Source organism: Oncorhynchus mykiss, chromosome 14 (assembly GCF_057628025.1).
Source record: "Oncorhynchus mykiss isolate SJ-2025 chromosome 14, ASM5762802v1, whole genome shotgun sequence".
Lineage (NCBI taxonomy): Eukaryota > Metazoa > Chordata > Actinopteri > Salmoniformes > Salmonidae > Oncorhynchus > Oncorhynchus mykiss.
Genome location: NC_143035.1, coordinates 22,692,539 through 22,709,750, shown reverse-complemented (window position 1 = coordinate 22,709,750; position 17,212 = coordinate 22,692,539). Strand labels below are relative to the sequence as shown.

Below are 17,212 nucleotides of genomic sequence, written 5' to 3'. Positions count from 1 at the left end.
TGAATGTGTAACTGATGGTATAAATTGTAATGGGTTGGTAGCTGTGTGTTTGGGTGTGTGTACATCGTGATGGACTCACTCTGAGATATAGCAGGTATGTTTGGTATTTCTTGATCTCAGACTAGGGACTCTTCTTCTCTAAAGGTAGGTGTGAGTTGGTGTGTGTAGACTAGTGACGTCACTCCTCACTAAGCAAAAATTACAACTAAAGCATAATTTATACCTTACGTACATACGCAATTAGCTACTCAAAATGGCGGTCTTGTGTCAAGTTTGTTATTGCAGGGTTGCTCACGTCTGCAAACAGGGCAGGCCAGCTCATTAGGCAGGATTAGGCGGCAGATTGACGAGCTGCATTTTCTGAGCTAAACTGACCAAGATGCACCAACAACAACACACAAAACCTTGTAATTCTGCCCCAAAACAATGACAATTTCTCACAACCAGTGGCATATGGGCTTTTTAGGTGAGCACTGATGCAGTGCCCACTTTGTCAAAGGCAGGGCAGCAAAATATGTTGCTTGTCCATTTCCAACACTCCTCTCCAGGGTGCTGTTGGAGAGACGTATTGCTGCGGCGCTCCACCAACGTTCTGTCAAAAAAAACCTATCTAACATAAATTGTGTAGCACATATAGCCAGAGTAAAACATGAGCCATTCACAATAATTAAAGCATAATGTCAAGAAAAATTAGGCCATTACATCACTTTTTATCATTACTGCATTTCAGAGCCATGAAAAATGAGGGAATGGACTTAAATGGGTGGTTTAGCCTACGCGCAAATGCGTGGACCAAACCGAATGGATGGAAGGGTATTCGTAAAATCGCCGACACTGTAGACTACACCCTAGTGAGCACAGACCGACGCAGATGTCTTTTTGGCGTCTTGTTTTGGTCCTTTCTTTTTCGGGGTGTTTTGCAAACGGTGGGCGTACCACATGGATGGGTATTTCTAACATTTTATTTCAGGCGACACTGTAGGTTCCACCTCAGTAAGCACGTGCCGATGCCTTTTGGACCGGCCTTGATTTCCACATCCACGGGATGTTGGTTTTTAGTCCTGTCGGACCAAATCTGAATCAATCATAGACGTCTATGTTTGGTTCAGATTTGATGTGGTTCGGACCGGCCTTGATTTCAATGTCCACGGACATTCAGAACCTAAAATTAACCTGATTTCAACGATCAGAAAATACGTATTTTCTACAGTCGAAGTCATCTCTGTGGTCAGCAGGACCAATCTGACTCTTAGACCTTAATATATTCTTTAGAGGAAAATTAGCGCACTCTTATTGACAGGGAGTTTATTTATAGGGGCCAGTATTATAGAAGGACAGTCTTCCAATGCACAAAGACTGCTGCAACGTGTCCCTCTGCTGTCATACAGGATAATAGTAGTGCAGGTAATGCAGGGAAGCAACATATTTCCAACATTTCCCCCCAAATTCCTAGGTTTTCCAGAAATCCTGGTTATGAAGGTTTCCCGATTTCCTGCTTATTCCATCCTGATTCCAAAAATCTTCCAACTAGGATTTCTTGAAAACCTTGGAATTTTGCAACCCTACAGCAGTATCTTTCTTGACGGGTCTCTTCTGTAGTCATCAGACAGAATGCACAGAACAGCAGGACTGAAAGACTGCAGGGGTTTCACTATCTGTCTGACACATAATCACAACACCCATCTTCTACCATCCATCCTTTCATTTATCCATTTACCTGTTCTAATCCATCAATCCATCCATTTGGCCATCTAGCCATCAACCCTAAGAACACATCCATCCATCTCAGGCTGCATCCCTCTGGTAAAAAGTAGTGCACTATATAGAGAATAGCATGCCATTTGGGTTGCAGTCAGTTTTTCTACGCATTGCACAGACACATTAACTTTTAATAAAATAGATTTCTATTGGTTGCGTACACATTTTGCCGACATTATCGCAGGTGCAGTGAAATGCTTATGGTTCTAGCTCCAACAGTGTTGTAACACCTAACAATACACACAAATCCCAAGAAGAAAATAATTAAGAAATATCAGAACGAGCAAAGCATATAATGGTGCGTATGGACAGTATACAGTATGAATAGAAAAGGTGTGTACACAAGCAAGAAATACCATAAACAACCTTCAGCTCCAGTCCACTGTGATTAAGGAAATGGACCTTGATAATAGTCCTGGACTGGCTAGACACCAGGGGGGATAGATGGAATAACCGAGGGCTAACTAGAGAATACAAACTCCATCTCCACTATACACCAGGGGGATGATAGATTGGAAGTAGAACTAAATAATACAACCCCTATATTTTACAACCCAAGTTAATTCCATGAGGGCTTAATTCCTTCAACATCCTGTTATAATCTATTCTTCTCTATCAGTTTTACTCCTTTAGGGCATTAGCTAGAGAGAGTAGGGACAACCTGTCATCCGACTGAATCCAGATGCTCTGTCTTTCTGTCTCTGTCTGTCTCTGTCTACTCCATTACAGACAAAGGTAAGAACCAGCATACATGCATGAAGGAGTTCAGCTCAATCTTGAACCTTCACCTAGTATCCCCTACCAGTGTAGCTAGACTCTGATGCTACCTTCACTGTTATTGCTGCTGGCTGGTAGAAACACCAAACAGTGAGTCTTGTCAGGTAGCAGTTAGCTGGATAGTCTCGTAGCTGCGACTCACAGAGGCAGGATCAAAGTCTAACAGCTGGCGATTCTTATCTCACTGGGCAGATGGGTGTGCTGGTTTCTGACTACCTGTTTGACATCTTTGATTGGCCAGCAGCTCAACGTGTTATAGACACCAGACAGATGGTTGTTTACTTCAAGCTTTTTGTTTGTTGGTGTGAAATAATGATTCCCTCGTCCCAGAGTTGTGAATGCATTTTGTGTGTGTGTGTGTTGGCAGAACACAGAGTTGTCTGTCTTTCGAATATACTCGCCTCATTAGCCGAGAACAGCACTGCCGAGCTAGCCGGCCAGACATACTGCTAGCTGACATACACACTACTGTAGCTCCCATCCACACACAGCAGGTCATGCCTCCTACTGAGCTAGAGGCTCCAGGGTGAAGTTTCCCCTAGGTACAGATCTACTCTACATGACCAAAAGTATGTGGACACCCCTTCAAATTAGTGGATTTGGCTATTTCAGCCACACACATTGCCTACAGGTGTATAAAATCAACCACACAGCCATTCAATCTCCATTGACAAACATTGACAGTAGAATGGCCTTACTGAAGAGCTCAGTGACTTTCAACATGGCACCATCATAGGACAAGTCAGTTCGTAAAACTTCTGCCCTGCTAGAGCTTCCCCGGTCAACAGTAAGTGCTGTTATTGTGAAATGGAAACATCTAGGAGCAACAACGGCTCAGCCGTGAAGTGGTAGGCCACACAAGCTCACAAAACGGGACCGCTGAGTGATGACGTGCATAGCCCGTAAATATTGTCTGTCCCTGGTTGCAACACTCACTACAGAGTTCCAAACGGCCTCTGGAAGCAATGTCAGCAGCTATAACTGTTTGTCGGGAGCTTCATGAAATGGGTTTCCATTGCAGCCGCACACAAGCCTTAGATCACCATGCGCAATGCAAGTGGTGTAAAGATCGCTGACATTGGACTCTGGAGCAGTGGAAACAAGTTATCTGGAGTGATGTATCACGTTTTAACATCTGGCAGTGCGGCGGACAAATGTGGGTTTGCCAGGAGAACACTACCTGCCCCAATGCATAGTTCTAACTGTAACGTTTGGTGGAGGAGGAATAATGGTCTGGGACTGTTTTTTTTCATGGTTCGGGCTAATTCTACAGCATACAATGACATTCTAGATGATTCTGTGCTTCAAACTTTGGCAAAATCGGTGGGGAAGAACTTTATTGCCGTGCACAGAGCCCTGACCTCAACCCCATCGAACACCTTTGGGATGAGTTGGAACACCCACTGCGAGCCAGGCCTAATCAACCAACATCAGTGCCTGACCTCACTAATGAAATGAAAGCAAGTCCCCGCAGGAATGTTCCAACATCATGAAAAGCTTTCCCAGAAGAGTGGAGGCTGTATTAGCAGATCAACTCCTTCGACGAGCAGGTGTCCACATGATTCTGTCTCATCCGTGTAGAGGCAGACTGCTGCTCTCTATCTACTGTCTCATCAGTGTAGAGACACTGCTGCTCTCTATCTACTGTCTCATTAGTGTAGAGACAGACTGCTGCTCTCTATCTACTGTCTCATCCGTGTAGAGGCAGACTGCTGCTCTCTATCTACTGTCTCATCAGTGTAGAGACACTGCTGCTCTCTATCTACTGTCTCATTAGTGTAGAGACAGACTGCTGCTCTCTATCTACTGTCTCATCCGTGTAGAGGCAGACTGCTGCTCTCTATCTACTGTCTCATCAGTGTAGAGGCAGACTGCTGCTCTCTATCTACTGTCTCATCAGTGTAGAAGCAGACTGCTGCTCTCTATCTACTGTCATCAGTGCACCAAAAGGAGATATCAGTCCTGCTGTGTATCACTCATGGTAAAAGCTGCCCTTAGGGACAGGTCTAGGATCAGCATTTCTTCCATAGGTGTGTGCGTGCGTACGCGACAGTGTAAACCGTACTCCAGCCAGGCTACCCAGGAGGATCGTGTTCAGTATGAACATCCAGTGATATTCCTGTTTTGTTGTTTCCCTCCAGGAGGATCGTGTTCAGTATGAAAATCCAGTGATATTCCTGTTTTGTTGTTTCCCTCCAGGAGGATCGTGTTCAGTATGAACATCCAGTGATATTCCTGTTTTGTTGTTTCCCTCCAGGAGGATGGTGTTCAGTATGAACATCCAGTGATAACCCTGTTTTGTTGTTTCCCTCCAGGAGGATCGTGTTCAGTATGAACATCCAGTGATATTCCTGTTTTGTTGTTTCCCTCCAGGAGGATGGTGTTCAGTATGAACATCCAGTGATATTCCTGTTTTGTTGTGTCCCTCCAGGAGGATGGTGTTCAGTATGAACATCCAGTGATATTCCTGTTTTGTTGTTTCCCTCCAGGAGGATGGTGTTCAGTATGAACATCCAGTGATATTCCTGTTTTGTTGTTTCCCTCCAGGAGGATGGTGTTCAGTATGAACATCCAGTGATATTCCTGTTTTGTTGTTTCCCTCCAGGAGGATCGTGTTCAGTGTGAACATCCAGTGATATTCCTGTTTTGTTGTTTCTCTCCAGGAGGATCGTGTTCAGTATGAACATCCAGTGATATTCCTGTTTTGTTTTTTCCCTCCAGGAGGATCGTGTTCAGTATGAACATCCAGTGATATTCCTGTTTTGTTGTTTCCCTCCAGGAGGATCGTGTTCAGTATGAACATCCAGTGATATTCCTGTTTTGTTGTTTCCCTCCAGGAGGATCGTGTTCAGTATGAACATCCAGTGATGACCCTGTTTTGTTGTTTCCCTCCAGGAGGATGGTGTTCAGTATGAACATCCAGTGATAACCCTGTTTTGTTGTTTCCCTCCAGGAGGATCGTGTTCAGTATGAACATCCAGTGATGTTCCTGTTTTGTTGTTTCCCTCCAGGAGGATTGTGTTCAGTATGAACATCCAGTGATGTTCCTGTTTTGTTGTTTCCCTCCAGGAGGATCGTGTTCAGTATGAACATCCAGTGATGTTCCTGTTTTGTTGTTTCCCTCCAGGAGGATCGTGTTCAGTATGAACATCCAGTGATAACCCTGTTTTGTTGTTTCCTTCCAGGAGGATCGTGTTCAGTATGAACATCCAGTGATGTTCCTGTTTTGTTGTTTCCCTCCAGGAGGATCGTGTTCAGTATGAACATCCAGTGATAACCCTGTTTTGTTGTTTCCCTCCGGGAGGATCGTGTTCAGTATGAACATCCAGTGATAACCCTGTTTTGTTGTTTCCCTCCGGGAGGATCGTGTTCAGTATGAACATCCAGTGATATTCCTGTTTTGTTGTTTCCCTCCAGGAGATCAGAAACATGCAAAATGAAGAGCTGATGGGGATCAGACGAGAAGAGGAGATGGAGATGTCTGACGATGACATGGAGGATACACACGATCCTGACGACTCAGGTACACACACACTACACACATACCACACACATGCACACACATACCACACACACAGATGCACACACACTACACACATACCACACACATACCACACACTACACACACACACACACACACACACACACACTACACACACTACACACACACCACACGCACGCCGACACACTACACATACCACACACTACACACATACCACACACACACACCAGAAAGGACTCTGACAACTATTGGTATATGGCTGGTGTCTTTTCTCCTTTGTTGTAGAATAGATCTGTAGCTCAGCCTTCTCTGTGTTGCTAATGAGGTGTTTTGTGAGTTCCTCTCCAGCCTCAGTGTGAATGGAGCCGTAACATTAGAGAGAAAACAGTCTCCAGCTCATTCACTCTCTAAATGGCCAAATTAAGCTGGAGAGGAGACTGTGTAACTGCATGCAGAGACTGTGTTACGGCCATCTCCAGACTGTCTGTGGCTGTGTGTGTTTGTGAGAGTAAGAAAGAGAGTGGGTGCATGTGGCGGTAGATACTCAGTCACAGCTGGAACGAAGTGTTTATGTTTCTGTCTGTTGGCATGGTGCTGGTGTAATTAGCTGGTAGAGACACTGAGCTGGCTACTGCAGGCTTTTGCTCTCCTGGGCCCAGATTCACAAAACCTTTTTAAGAAGAAATGTCTTCACTGCCATTTTTTCCCCTAAACTATAGATTTAAGAAGAAAGTTAAGCAAAGTTGCTATTCCTCAAAAAGTTATTTGGAAATGTTCTTGAAATGTTTCTCCTTATGCAAAAAGTTGAGAAATTAGATTCTTGAAAATTAATTTTTGGAAATGTTCTTAATTCCAAGATAGCTAAACCCTTGTCTCAAACTCAGGGGAGAGAGAGAGAGAGAGCTCCTTCAGTGCTGTTCTGGGCACCAGTGAAGTACCATTAAGGTCGTCTTTACGCAGAACATCCTGTTTATGTCTGCTGAGCCAACAGAGCTACTGATGTAAAACAGATTGATAATATATAGATTGACCACAATATTCACCTGGACATTCAGATGACCCTCTGCTTCTCTCTAAAGCAGTTAGAGAGAAAAGGGAATGGAAGCCAAGAGAGCGGGGCTAACTGCTACAATCTGCTACTTTCTGCTTTTGAATTGTTGTGGTCTCTGCCGGTTAAGACCGGACTCCCTAATTTCTATGCAGATATATGCAAATGTGATCATCGGCCAAGCAGGTTTTGATTTCCACCTTTTCATGTGTGACCTTGCTTATTAGAAAACACTAACAATCATTGTCAGGAGGCTGTCACAATGTTGGAAAGGAATGCTGTGGAGAAGGGCACAGGATGTGGCAGGGAGACAGGTGTTGATGTGACACCCCATCATATTTACAGTCTGTCACACCTGCTAGGGCTTCCTGTAATGCAAGAGCACAGGGGGAGGAGCTTGTTTAAACCTCCTCCAATCCTGTTTAAGAAGCCTAGTCTCTGTGCTCTCAATCATAGACAGGTGGTCTGTTTAACCTATCGGCAGGCTTGAAGAGGAACACCTGTATTCTGGGTTGGTGCTTCTACATTAATACAGTGCAGAGTGGGAATGGGTTGGTGCTTCTACATTAATACAGTGCAGAGTGGGAATGGGTTGGTGATTCTACATTAATACAGTGCAGAGTGGGAATGGGTTGGTGATTCTATATTAATACAGTGCAGATGGTGCTTCTACATTAATACAGTGCAGAGTGGGAATGGGTTGGTCCTTCTACATTAATACAGTGCAGAGTGGGAATGGGTTGGTGATTCTACATTAATACAGTGCAGAGTGGGAATGGGTTGGTGATTCTACATTAATACAGTGCAGAGTGGGAATGGGTTGGTTCTTCTACATTAATACAGTGCAGAATGGGAATGGGTTGGTGCTTCTACATTAATACAGTGCAGAGTGGGAATGGGTTGGTTCTTCTACATTAATACAGTGCAGAGTGGGAATGGGTTGGTACTTCTACACTAATACAGTGCAGATGGTGCTTCTACACTAATACAATGCAGAGTGGGAATGGGTTGGTGCTTCTACATTAATACAGTGCAGAGTGGGAACGGGTTGGTGATTCTACATTAATACAGTGCAGAGTGGGAATGGGTTGGTGCTTCTACACTAATACAGTGCAGAGTGGGAATGGGTTGGTGCTTCTACATTAATACAGTGCAGAGTGGGAATGGGTTGGTGCTTCTACACTAATACAGTGCAGAGTGGGAATGGGTTGGTGCTTCTACACTAATACAATGCAGAGTGGGAATGGGTTGGTGCTTCTACACTAATACAGTGCAGAATGGGAATGGGTTGGTCCTTCTACACTAATACAGTGCAGAGTGGGAATGGGTTGGTGCTTCTACACTAATACAGTGCAGAGTGGGAATGGGTTGGTGCTTCTGCATTAATACAGTGCAGAGTAGGAATGGGTTGGTGCTTCTACACTAATACAGTGCAGAGTGGGAATGGGTTGGTGCTTCTACACTAATACAGTGCAGAGTGGGAATGGGTTGGTGCTTCTACACTAATACAGTGCAGAGTGGGAATGGGTTGGTGCTTCTATACTAATACAGTGCAGAGTGGGAATGGGTTGGTGCTTCTACATTAATACAGTGCAGAGTGGGAATGGGTTGGTGCTTCTACACTAATACAGTGCAGAGTGGGAATGGGTTGGTGCTTCTACACTAATACAATGCAGAGTGGGAACGGGTTGGTGCTTCTACACTAATACAGTGCAGAGTGGGAATGGGTTGGTGCTTCTACACTAATACAGTGCAGAGTGGGAATGGGTTGGTGCTTCTACACTAATACAGTGCAGAGTGGGAATGGGTTGGTGCTTCTACACTAATACAGTGCAGAGTGGGAATGGGTTGGTGCTTCTATACTAATACAGTGCAGAGTGGGAATGGGTTGGTGCTTCTACATTAATACAGTGCAGAGTGGGAATGGGTTGGTGCTTCTACACTAATACAGTGCAGCGTGGGAATGGGTTGGTGCTTCTACACTAATACAGTGCAGAGAGGGAATGGGTTGGTGCTTCTACACTAATACAGTGCAGAGTGGGAATGGGTTGGTGCTTCTACACTAATACAGTGCAGAGTGGGAATGGGTTGGTGCTTCTACACTCATACAGTGCAGAGTGGGAATGGGTTGGTGCTTCTCTCCTGTCAGCAGCCTTGTGCTGAGGTGCTGGGGGTCGATACTAAAGCCTGTCACGTTGTGGAAGGGGAATCGGTCGAATACCCCAGACAGCATCTTGATGAGGCTCCCTGATCAATACACACCTCACCCAAAACCTCCTCGCCTGCTGGCTCTCTCTCTCTCACACACACACACACACACACACACACACACACACACACACACACACACACAGCAGGTTGATGACTCAGAGGTCTCTCTCTCAGCTCAAACAGACATAATGCCGGATTTAAAGCAGGCAGCTGGAGTCCGTGTGTTGAGTTAAACATACGCGCGCGCGCACACACACCCTATGCTGGGCCTCCCTCACTCTCAGGTCTTATCTCCCCAGCTCAGCCACTCAAACACACCCTCTCATTACATTACACACATCCCCCTCCGACAACTGTAAAGAACAGACTCTCCTGTCAAAGGAACAGGGGAAGAGTAGTTCTCATCACACTGTGTCTCCTCTCTGTCCAATAGGACAGGTTAGGATTTAATGAGCAGTTTTCATCACACTGTTTCATGTTTGTCCAATAGGACAGGTTAGGATTTAATGAGTGGTTCTCATCACACTGTCTCTCTTCTCTGTCCAATAGGACATTTTAGGATTTAATGAGTAGTTCTCATCACACTGTTTCATGTCTGTTCAATAGGACAGGTTAGGATTTAATGAGTAGTTCTCATCACACTGTCTATCCTGTCTGTCCAATAGGACATTTTAGGATTTAATGAGTAGTTCTCATCACACTGTCTATCCTGTCTGTCCAATAGGACATTTTAGGATTTAATGAGTGGTTCTCATCACACTGTTTCATGTCTGTTCAATAGGACAGGTTAGGATTTAATGAGTAGTTCTCATCACACTGTCTATCCTGTCTGTCCAATAGGACATTTTAGGATTTAATGAGTGGTTCTCATTACACTGTTTCATGTCTGTTCAATAGGACAGGTTAGGATTTAATGAGTAGTTCTCATCACACTGTTTCATGTCTGTTCAATAGGACAGGTTAGGATTTAATGAGTGGTTCTCATCACACTGTCTCTCTTCTCTGTCCAATAGGACATTTTAGGATTTAATGAGTGGTTCTCATTACACTGTTTCATGTCTGTTCAATAGGACAGGTTAGGATTTAATGAGTAGTTCTCATCACACTGTTTCATGTTTGTTTAATAGGACAGGTTAGGATTTAATGAGTAGTTCTCATCACACTGTCTATCCTGTCTGTCCAATAGGACATTTTAGGATTTAATGAGTGGTTCTCATCACACTGTTTCATGTCTGTTCAATAGGACAGGTTAGGATTTAATGAGTAGTTCTCATCACACTGTCTATCCTGTCTGTCCAATAGGACATTTTAGGATTTAATGAGTAGTTCTCATCACACTGTCTATCCTGTCTGTCCAATAGGACATTGTAGGATTTAATGAGTAGTTCTCATCACACTGTCTATCCTGTCTGTCCAATAGGACAGGTTAGCATTTAATGAGTAGTTCTCATCACACTGTGTCTCCTCTCTGTCCAACAGGACATTTTAGGATTTAATGAGTAGTTCTCATCACACTGTCTATCCTGTCTGTCCAATAGGACAGGTTAGGATTTAATGAGTAGTTCTCATCACACTGTCTATCCTGTCTGTCCAATAGGACATTTTAGGATTTAATGAGTAGTTCTCATCACACTGTCTATCCTGTCTGTCCAATAGGACATTGTAGGATTTAATGAGTAGTTCTCATCACACTGTCTATCCTGTCTGTCCAATAGGACATTTTAGGATTTAATGAGTGGTTCTCATTACACTGTTTCATGTCTGTTCAATAGGACAGGTTAGGATTTAATGAGTGGTTCTCATTACACTGTTTCATGTCTGTTCAATAGGACAGGTTAGGATTTAATGAGTAGTTCTCATCACACTGTCTATCCTGTCTGTCCAATAGGACATTTTAGGATTTAATGAGTGGTTCTCATCACACTGTCTATCCTGTCTGTCCAATAGGACAGGTTAGCATTTAATGAGTAGTTCTCATCACACTGTCTATCCTGTCTGTCCAATAGGACAGGTTAGCATTTAATGAGTAGTTCTCATCACACTGTCTATCCAATGGGACAAGTTAGGATTTCATAGCCTCTCCAGTATAGTTACAGTAAGTCCTCAGATCACCAGTACAGACATTTGAAGGCTGTCTATACAGTACAATGTTATGATAGTTGTGATGTTCTATGTCTTGTGTGTGTGTGTGTGTGTGTGTGTGTGTGTGTGTGTGTGTGTGTGTGTGTGTGTGTGTGTGTGTGTGTGTGTAGGCCCTGTGGCCCAGGTGGAGGCCCTAAAGGAAGAGAATGACTCTCTGCGCTGTCAGCTGGACGCCTACAGGAACGAGGTGGAGCTGCTGAAGCAGGAGCAGGGCAAAAACCAAGAACACACACCTCCACAACACAGTGAAGAGGACACCATCAGGCAGCAACAACTAACCTTTCTACAACAGGCACTACAGGGAATGCAGAAGGTACTACTTCTACCAGACATACCCACAGTAGTTAACTTCTTGCAGCAGTTCCTGCTTTGGATTTATTTTTAATCAATTCCACAGGAATTTTTCATTTCCTGGTTCCATACAGATATTAAACCCCTGCAGATTCTGGCTGGTGAGACTCATAATCCATTGGTTTGGCTTCCTGGGGTGACCAGTCGTATTGAGGAAAAGTGACTTTTAATAGAGGTGGATAGAGAACTGCCCTCCCAATCTCACACACACATACTCACACACACACAACACTGAGAAAGAGGGAGTAGGGATAGAGAGAGGCGTAGAGAGAGAGAGCAAGAGGGGTGCACTCTGAGAGTAGGATGGATAGAGAGAGAGCAAGAGGGGTGCACTCAGAGAGTAGGATGGATAGAGAGAGGCGTCGAGAGAGAGAGAGCAAGAGTGGTGCACTCTGAGAGTAGGATGGATAGAGAGAGGCGTAGAGAGAGAGCAAGAGGGGTGCACTCTGAGAGTAGGATGGATAGAGAGAGGCGTAGAGAGAGATAGCAAGAGGGATGCACTCAGAGTAGGATGGATAGAGAGACTTGACAGGAAAAGAGTCATTCTAGAATCTGATCAGTCTGCTGACCTAGACGCTGTACACAAACTAATACCAGCTGGAGGGGTTTCTAATAAAATATCCCCCTCAGGGAAACAAACTGTTGGTTAAACAACCCTCAGGCAGGAAATCTGTTGCTTCCATCACCTGCTGGGTCATCAAATATCCTCAAGTGGTCAACGGTCATGCTCATATGAATAGACAGATGGTAATTACATTTCCAACACGCAAGTTTCAACATTGCCATGAAAATATTACAAAAATCCAATACTTCTTATTGCTCTGTGCTAAATTGTGATATCAGGCAGGCTCTGGCAAATTACCATAACATTTTATCAGCAGGTGATTTGACTCTGCCCAGGTTCTGTGAATTTCTTCCACTTCTGAGTCATGTAATACTTGCGTATTTCCGCCTAAACCCAACTGAGACTGTGATGTAGTTTTTTAAGAAATGGATAAGGAGAAAGGACTTTTCAGCTTCTACATGGTTCTGACCTACATAGAGAAGCTATAAGCTAAAAGTTCCTTACTCGATGGCAAATCCTGAAACATAAGGGTTAGCACCGCTGGCTAACATGGTTTCCTCTATGGAGCTGATGGATAAAGTGTTAATAACCTGCATGAGTCATATGCCTGTAGTAAGCAAGAATCTGTAGCTGTGTCTTCTCTGTCTTAAGGATTAGTTAGCATCTGTAGCTAACTGTGCCTTGGGTTAGGTATCATCTGGAGCTAACTGTGCTTTCTCTGTCTTAAGGGTTAGGTATCATCTGTAGCTAACTGCTTTCTCTGTCTTAAGGGTTAGGTATCATCTGTAGCTAACTGCTTTCTCTGTCTTAAGGATTAGTTAGCATCTGTAGCTAACTGTGCCTTGGGTTAGGTATCATCTGTAGCTAACTGCTTTCTCTGTCTTAAGGGTTAGGTATCATCTGTAGCTAACTGTGCCCCTCTCCAGGCCCTGAAATAAACATCTGCTATCTGCCAAATGACAGTAGATTTTGGTATTGACATTGGCTATTTCACCAACCATGTTGGCAGGTGGTCAGGGCTCCACCATGGAGACATTTCACTCTCATTTGTGAATAAAAATAGTCCAGTATGATCACATTTCTAATCTAATAAATGCTGCAGTAGCAGTATACAAAGTATTTCCGCTGGTAAATGAATTGCACTAAGTCAAAGAACTACAAATCCTATATAGCCTATTCCACCTCTAAGGGGCAGGGGAACATTTTGGTAAAAAAGGTCTCACAAAATGTAATTATTCAATATACCACATTAGCTCTTACTAGTAATACATTTGTTTTAAAAACATGCTCATCTGTTTTTTTTCTTTTGTGTGTGTAATTTTGACAGCTAAAAAATCTGAGTGGCTGATAGGTTTTTGTATCTCCCTGCCACAGTGGCTGGTGGACCAAAAAGTTCATTTTAGGCCCCGCTCTGTATCAGACGCTTAAGGGTTAGTTAGCATCTGTGGCTAACTTTGCTATGTCTGTGGTAGAAGCTAAGTGTTAGTTAGCATTTGGGGCTATCTGTCTTCTCTCTAAAGACTAGTTCAAATCGGTAGTTGCCTCCTGTGGCTTAACGGTCTAAGACACTGCATCGCAGTGCTGGAGACGTCACTACAGACCTGAGTTCAATCCCAAGCTGTGCCGGCCGCGACGGGGAGACCCATGAGGCGGCGCACAATTGTCCCAGCGTCGTCCGGGTTAGGGGAGGGTTTGACCGGCCGGGATGTCCTTGTCCCATCATGCTCTAGTGACTCCTTGTGGATGGCCAGGCGCATACACGCTGACTTCGGTTGCCAGCTGTACAGTGTTTCCTCCGGCACATTGGTGCAGCTGGCTTCCAGGTTAAGCGAGCAGTGTGTCAAGAAGCAGTGCGGCTTGGCGGGGTCGTTTTTCAGAGGACGCATTTCTCTCGACATTCACCTCTCCCGAGTCCGTACGGGAGTTGCAGCGATGGGACAAGACTAACTACCAATTGGCTGTCACGAAAAATAATATCTCTACTTAACTTTGCCGCCTCTGTATCAGAAGCTTAAATGGATACTTTGTAATTTTGGCAATGAGGCCCTTTATCTTCTTCCCCAGAGTCAGATGGACTCGTGGATACCATTTTTATGGTATCCTTGAAGTATCCCTTTAAAGGTTAGTTAGCATACTGTATGTGGCTCACTGTATGTCCTTTGTGTTTGCAGCAACTGCTGAAGATGTGTGAAGAAATGAAACAGAGGGAGGCAGAGTTGGAGAAGAGTGTGGAGGACAAACAGCAGCTGGAGAGCCAAGTACAGAGCCTCAAGGAAGGACTGGAGAGTCTGAAGAAAACACGCATACCACAGGTCAGTAACACACACACACATCACAGGTCAGTAACACACACAACACATGCCCTTTACAGGCCCTAACACACTCATAGTGCAAGATTCAAAGAACACTTTACAGCTTGGCTAATTTCAAAGGTGCCTGTGGTTTGAAATGGAATGACCATATGGTAGACTTGAATTGCTATTTATTTAGTTTCATTCTTCAATATCAACTCACAGTGGTAAAGAAGTGTCCCCACTAGACATTGATTTCAAACAGTAAATTTAGAATCCCTTAGAGCGAGAGGTTATAGAATGTTCTATATAGAGAGAGACAGGTCATTTTAGTAGTATGCCATACAGAGCATTCAGAAAGTATTCAGCCCTTTGACTTTTTCCACATTTTGTTACGTTACAGCCTTATTCTAATGATCAATTTAATCCAATCTACACACATTACTCCGTAATGACAAAGCAAAAACTGTTTTTTAGACATTTTTGCATGATATCACATTTACATAAGTATTCAGACCCTTTACTCTGTACTTTGTGGAAGCACCTTTGGCAGCGATTACAGCCTCGGGTCTTCTTGGGTATGACGCTACAAGCTTGTCACACCTGTATTTGGGGAGTTTCTCCCTTCTCTGCAGATGCTCTCAAGCTCTGTCAGGTTGGATGGGGAGCATTGCTGCACAGCTATTTTTAAGTCCCCAGAGATGTTCGATCGGGTTCAAATTTGGGCTCTGACTGGGCCACTCAAGGACATTCAGAGACTTGCCCCGAAGCCACTCCTGCGATGTCTTGGCTGTGTGCTTAGGGTCGTTGCCCTGTTGGAAGGTGAACCTTCATATTTCCCTCGATCCTAACTAGTCTCCCAGTTCCTGCAGCTGAAAAACAACCCCCACAGCATGATGCTGCCACCACCATGTCACCCTACGGATAGTGCCAAGTTTCCTCCAGACGTGACACTTGGCAATCTTGGTTTTATTAGACCAGAGAATCTTGTTTCCCATGGTCAGAGTTTTTAGGTGCCTTTTTGCAAACTCCAAGCAGGCTGTCATGTGCCTTTTACTGAGGAGGGGCTTCTGTCTGGCCACTCCACCATAAAGGCCTGATTGGTGGAGTGTTGCAGAGATGGTTGTCCTTCTGGAAGGTTTTCCCATCTCCACAGAGGAACTGGAGCTTTGTCATAGTGACCAATCGGGTTCTTGTTCACCTCCCTGACCAAGGCCCTTCTCCCCTGATTGCTCAGTCTGGCTGGGCGGCAAGCTTTTGGATGAGTCTTGGTGGTTCCAAACTTCTTCAATTTAAGAATGAGGGAGGCCACTGTGTTATTGGGGACCTTCAATGCTGCAGACATTTTTTGGTACCCTTCCCCAGATCTGTGCCTCGACACAATCCTGTCTCGGAGCTCTACGGACAATTCCTTCGACCTCATGGCTTGGTTTTTGCTCTGACATGCACTGTCAACTGTGGGACCTTATATAGACAGGTGTGTTCATTTCCAAATCATGTCCAATCAATTGAATTTACCACAGGTGAACTCTAATCAGGTTATAGAAACATCTCAAGGATGATCAGTGGAAACAAGATGCACCTGTGTTAAATTTCGAGTCTCATAGCACAGGGTCTGAATAATGATGTATTTCTATTTTATTTTTTTTGCAAAAAATTCTGAATACCTGTTTTTGCTTTGTCATGATATATTGTATGAAGTTTGAGAACAATTTTTTATTTAATCAATTTTAGAATAAGGCTGTAACATAACGAAATGTGGAAAACGTCAAAGGGTCTGAATTATGGATGCACAATATATTGGAATCAGCCGATATTAGCTAAAAATGCCAACATCAGCATCGGCCCAATGTCTAGTTTAACGCCGATGTGCAAAAAACGATGTCAAAGCTGACGTGCATACCTGTATAAAAAATATAGCACTACACGTGCAACACAGCATTCCTAACCTAGCCCACAATGTCTGCTCTGTGGATCGAGCAGTCATTTGAAAGATTAGGAACATTTCAGCGAGACAACTCAAAGGTGAAATCCATTAACACCAAGATAATGGAATTCATTGCCCTTGACAATCAACCGTTCTTTGTCGTGGATGATGTTGGCTTTCGCCGATTGGTCAAGCACCGGTACACACTACCAAGTAGGCGCTATTTTTCAGATGTTGCCCTACCGGAGTTACACAGTATTGTTGAAATACATCCATGAGCATCATCGCTATTCGCTTCACGACTGACATTTGGACCAGCGATGTCATCCCCATGAGCATTATGAGTCTGACAGCTCAGTGGGTCAACGAGGATTTTGTACTGAGGAAAGCCGTATTGCATGCTCAAGAATGTGCTGGTTCTCATACTGCTTCTGCCATTTCAATGGCATTTGAGAACATGTTTGAAACATGAACACTCCTAGCGCCATTTGAGCAACTGACTCGAGTAATTAGCTCAACCGCATCTGCAGCAGACGTGATACCCTGTCATGACATTGAAATGCCTGCTCAACCAAAATGTCAACACAGACCATTGGGTTAACTTGGAAAACTACTTTACCAGAGGCTGTGAACAAGCGAT

General features: G+C 44.1%; 1 protein-coding gene across 7 annotated transcripts in view; it reads left to right on the top strand.

Moving 5' to 3' along the window:
* Positions 1-17,212, top strand: part of LOC110488996 (ecto-NOX disulfide-thiol exchanger 2) — a 296,941-nt gene that overhangs the window by 266,712 nt on the left and 13,017 nt on the right. For all 7 annotated transcript variants that reach the window (XR_016486333.1, XR_016486332.1, XM_090198591.1 and 4 more), the window contains 3 exons: positions 5,953-6,058; positions 11,549-11,751; positions 14,526-14,666. Coding sequence is in view for 5 of the 7 variants with exons in the window: in XM_090198591.1 (XP_090054717.1) it covers positions 5,953-6,058; positions 11,549-11,751; positions 14,526-14,666 (450 nt within the window). In the remaining 2 variants the exon portion in view is untranslated. The remainder of the gene's footprint in view (positions 1-5,952; positions 6,059-11,548; positions 11,752-14,525; positions 14,667-17,212) is intronic.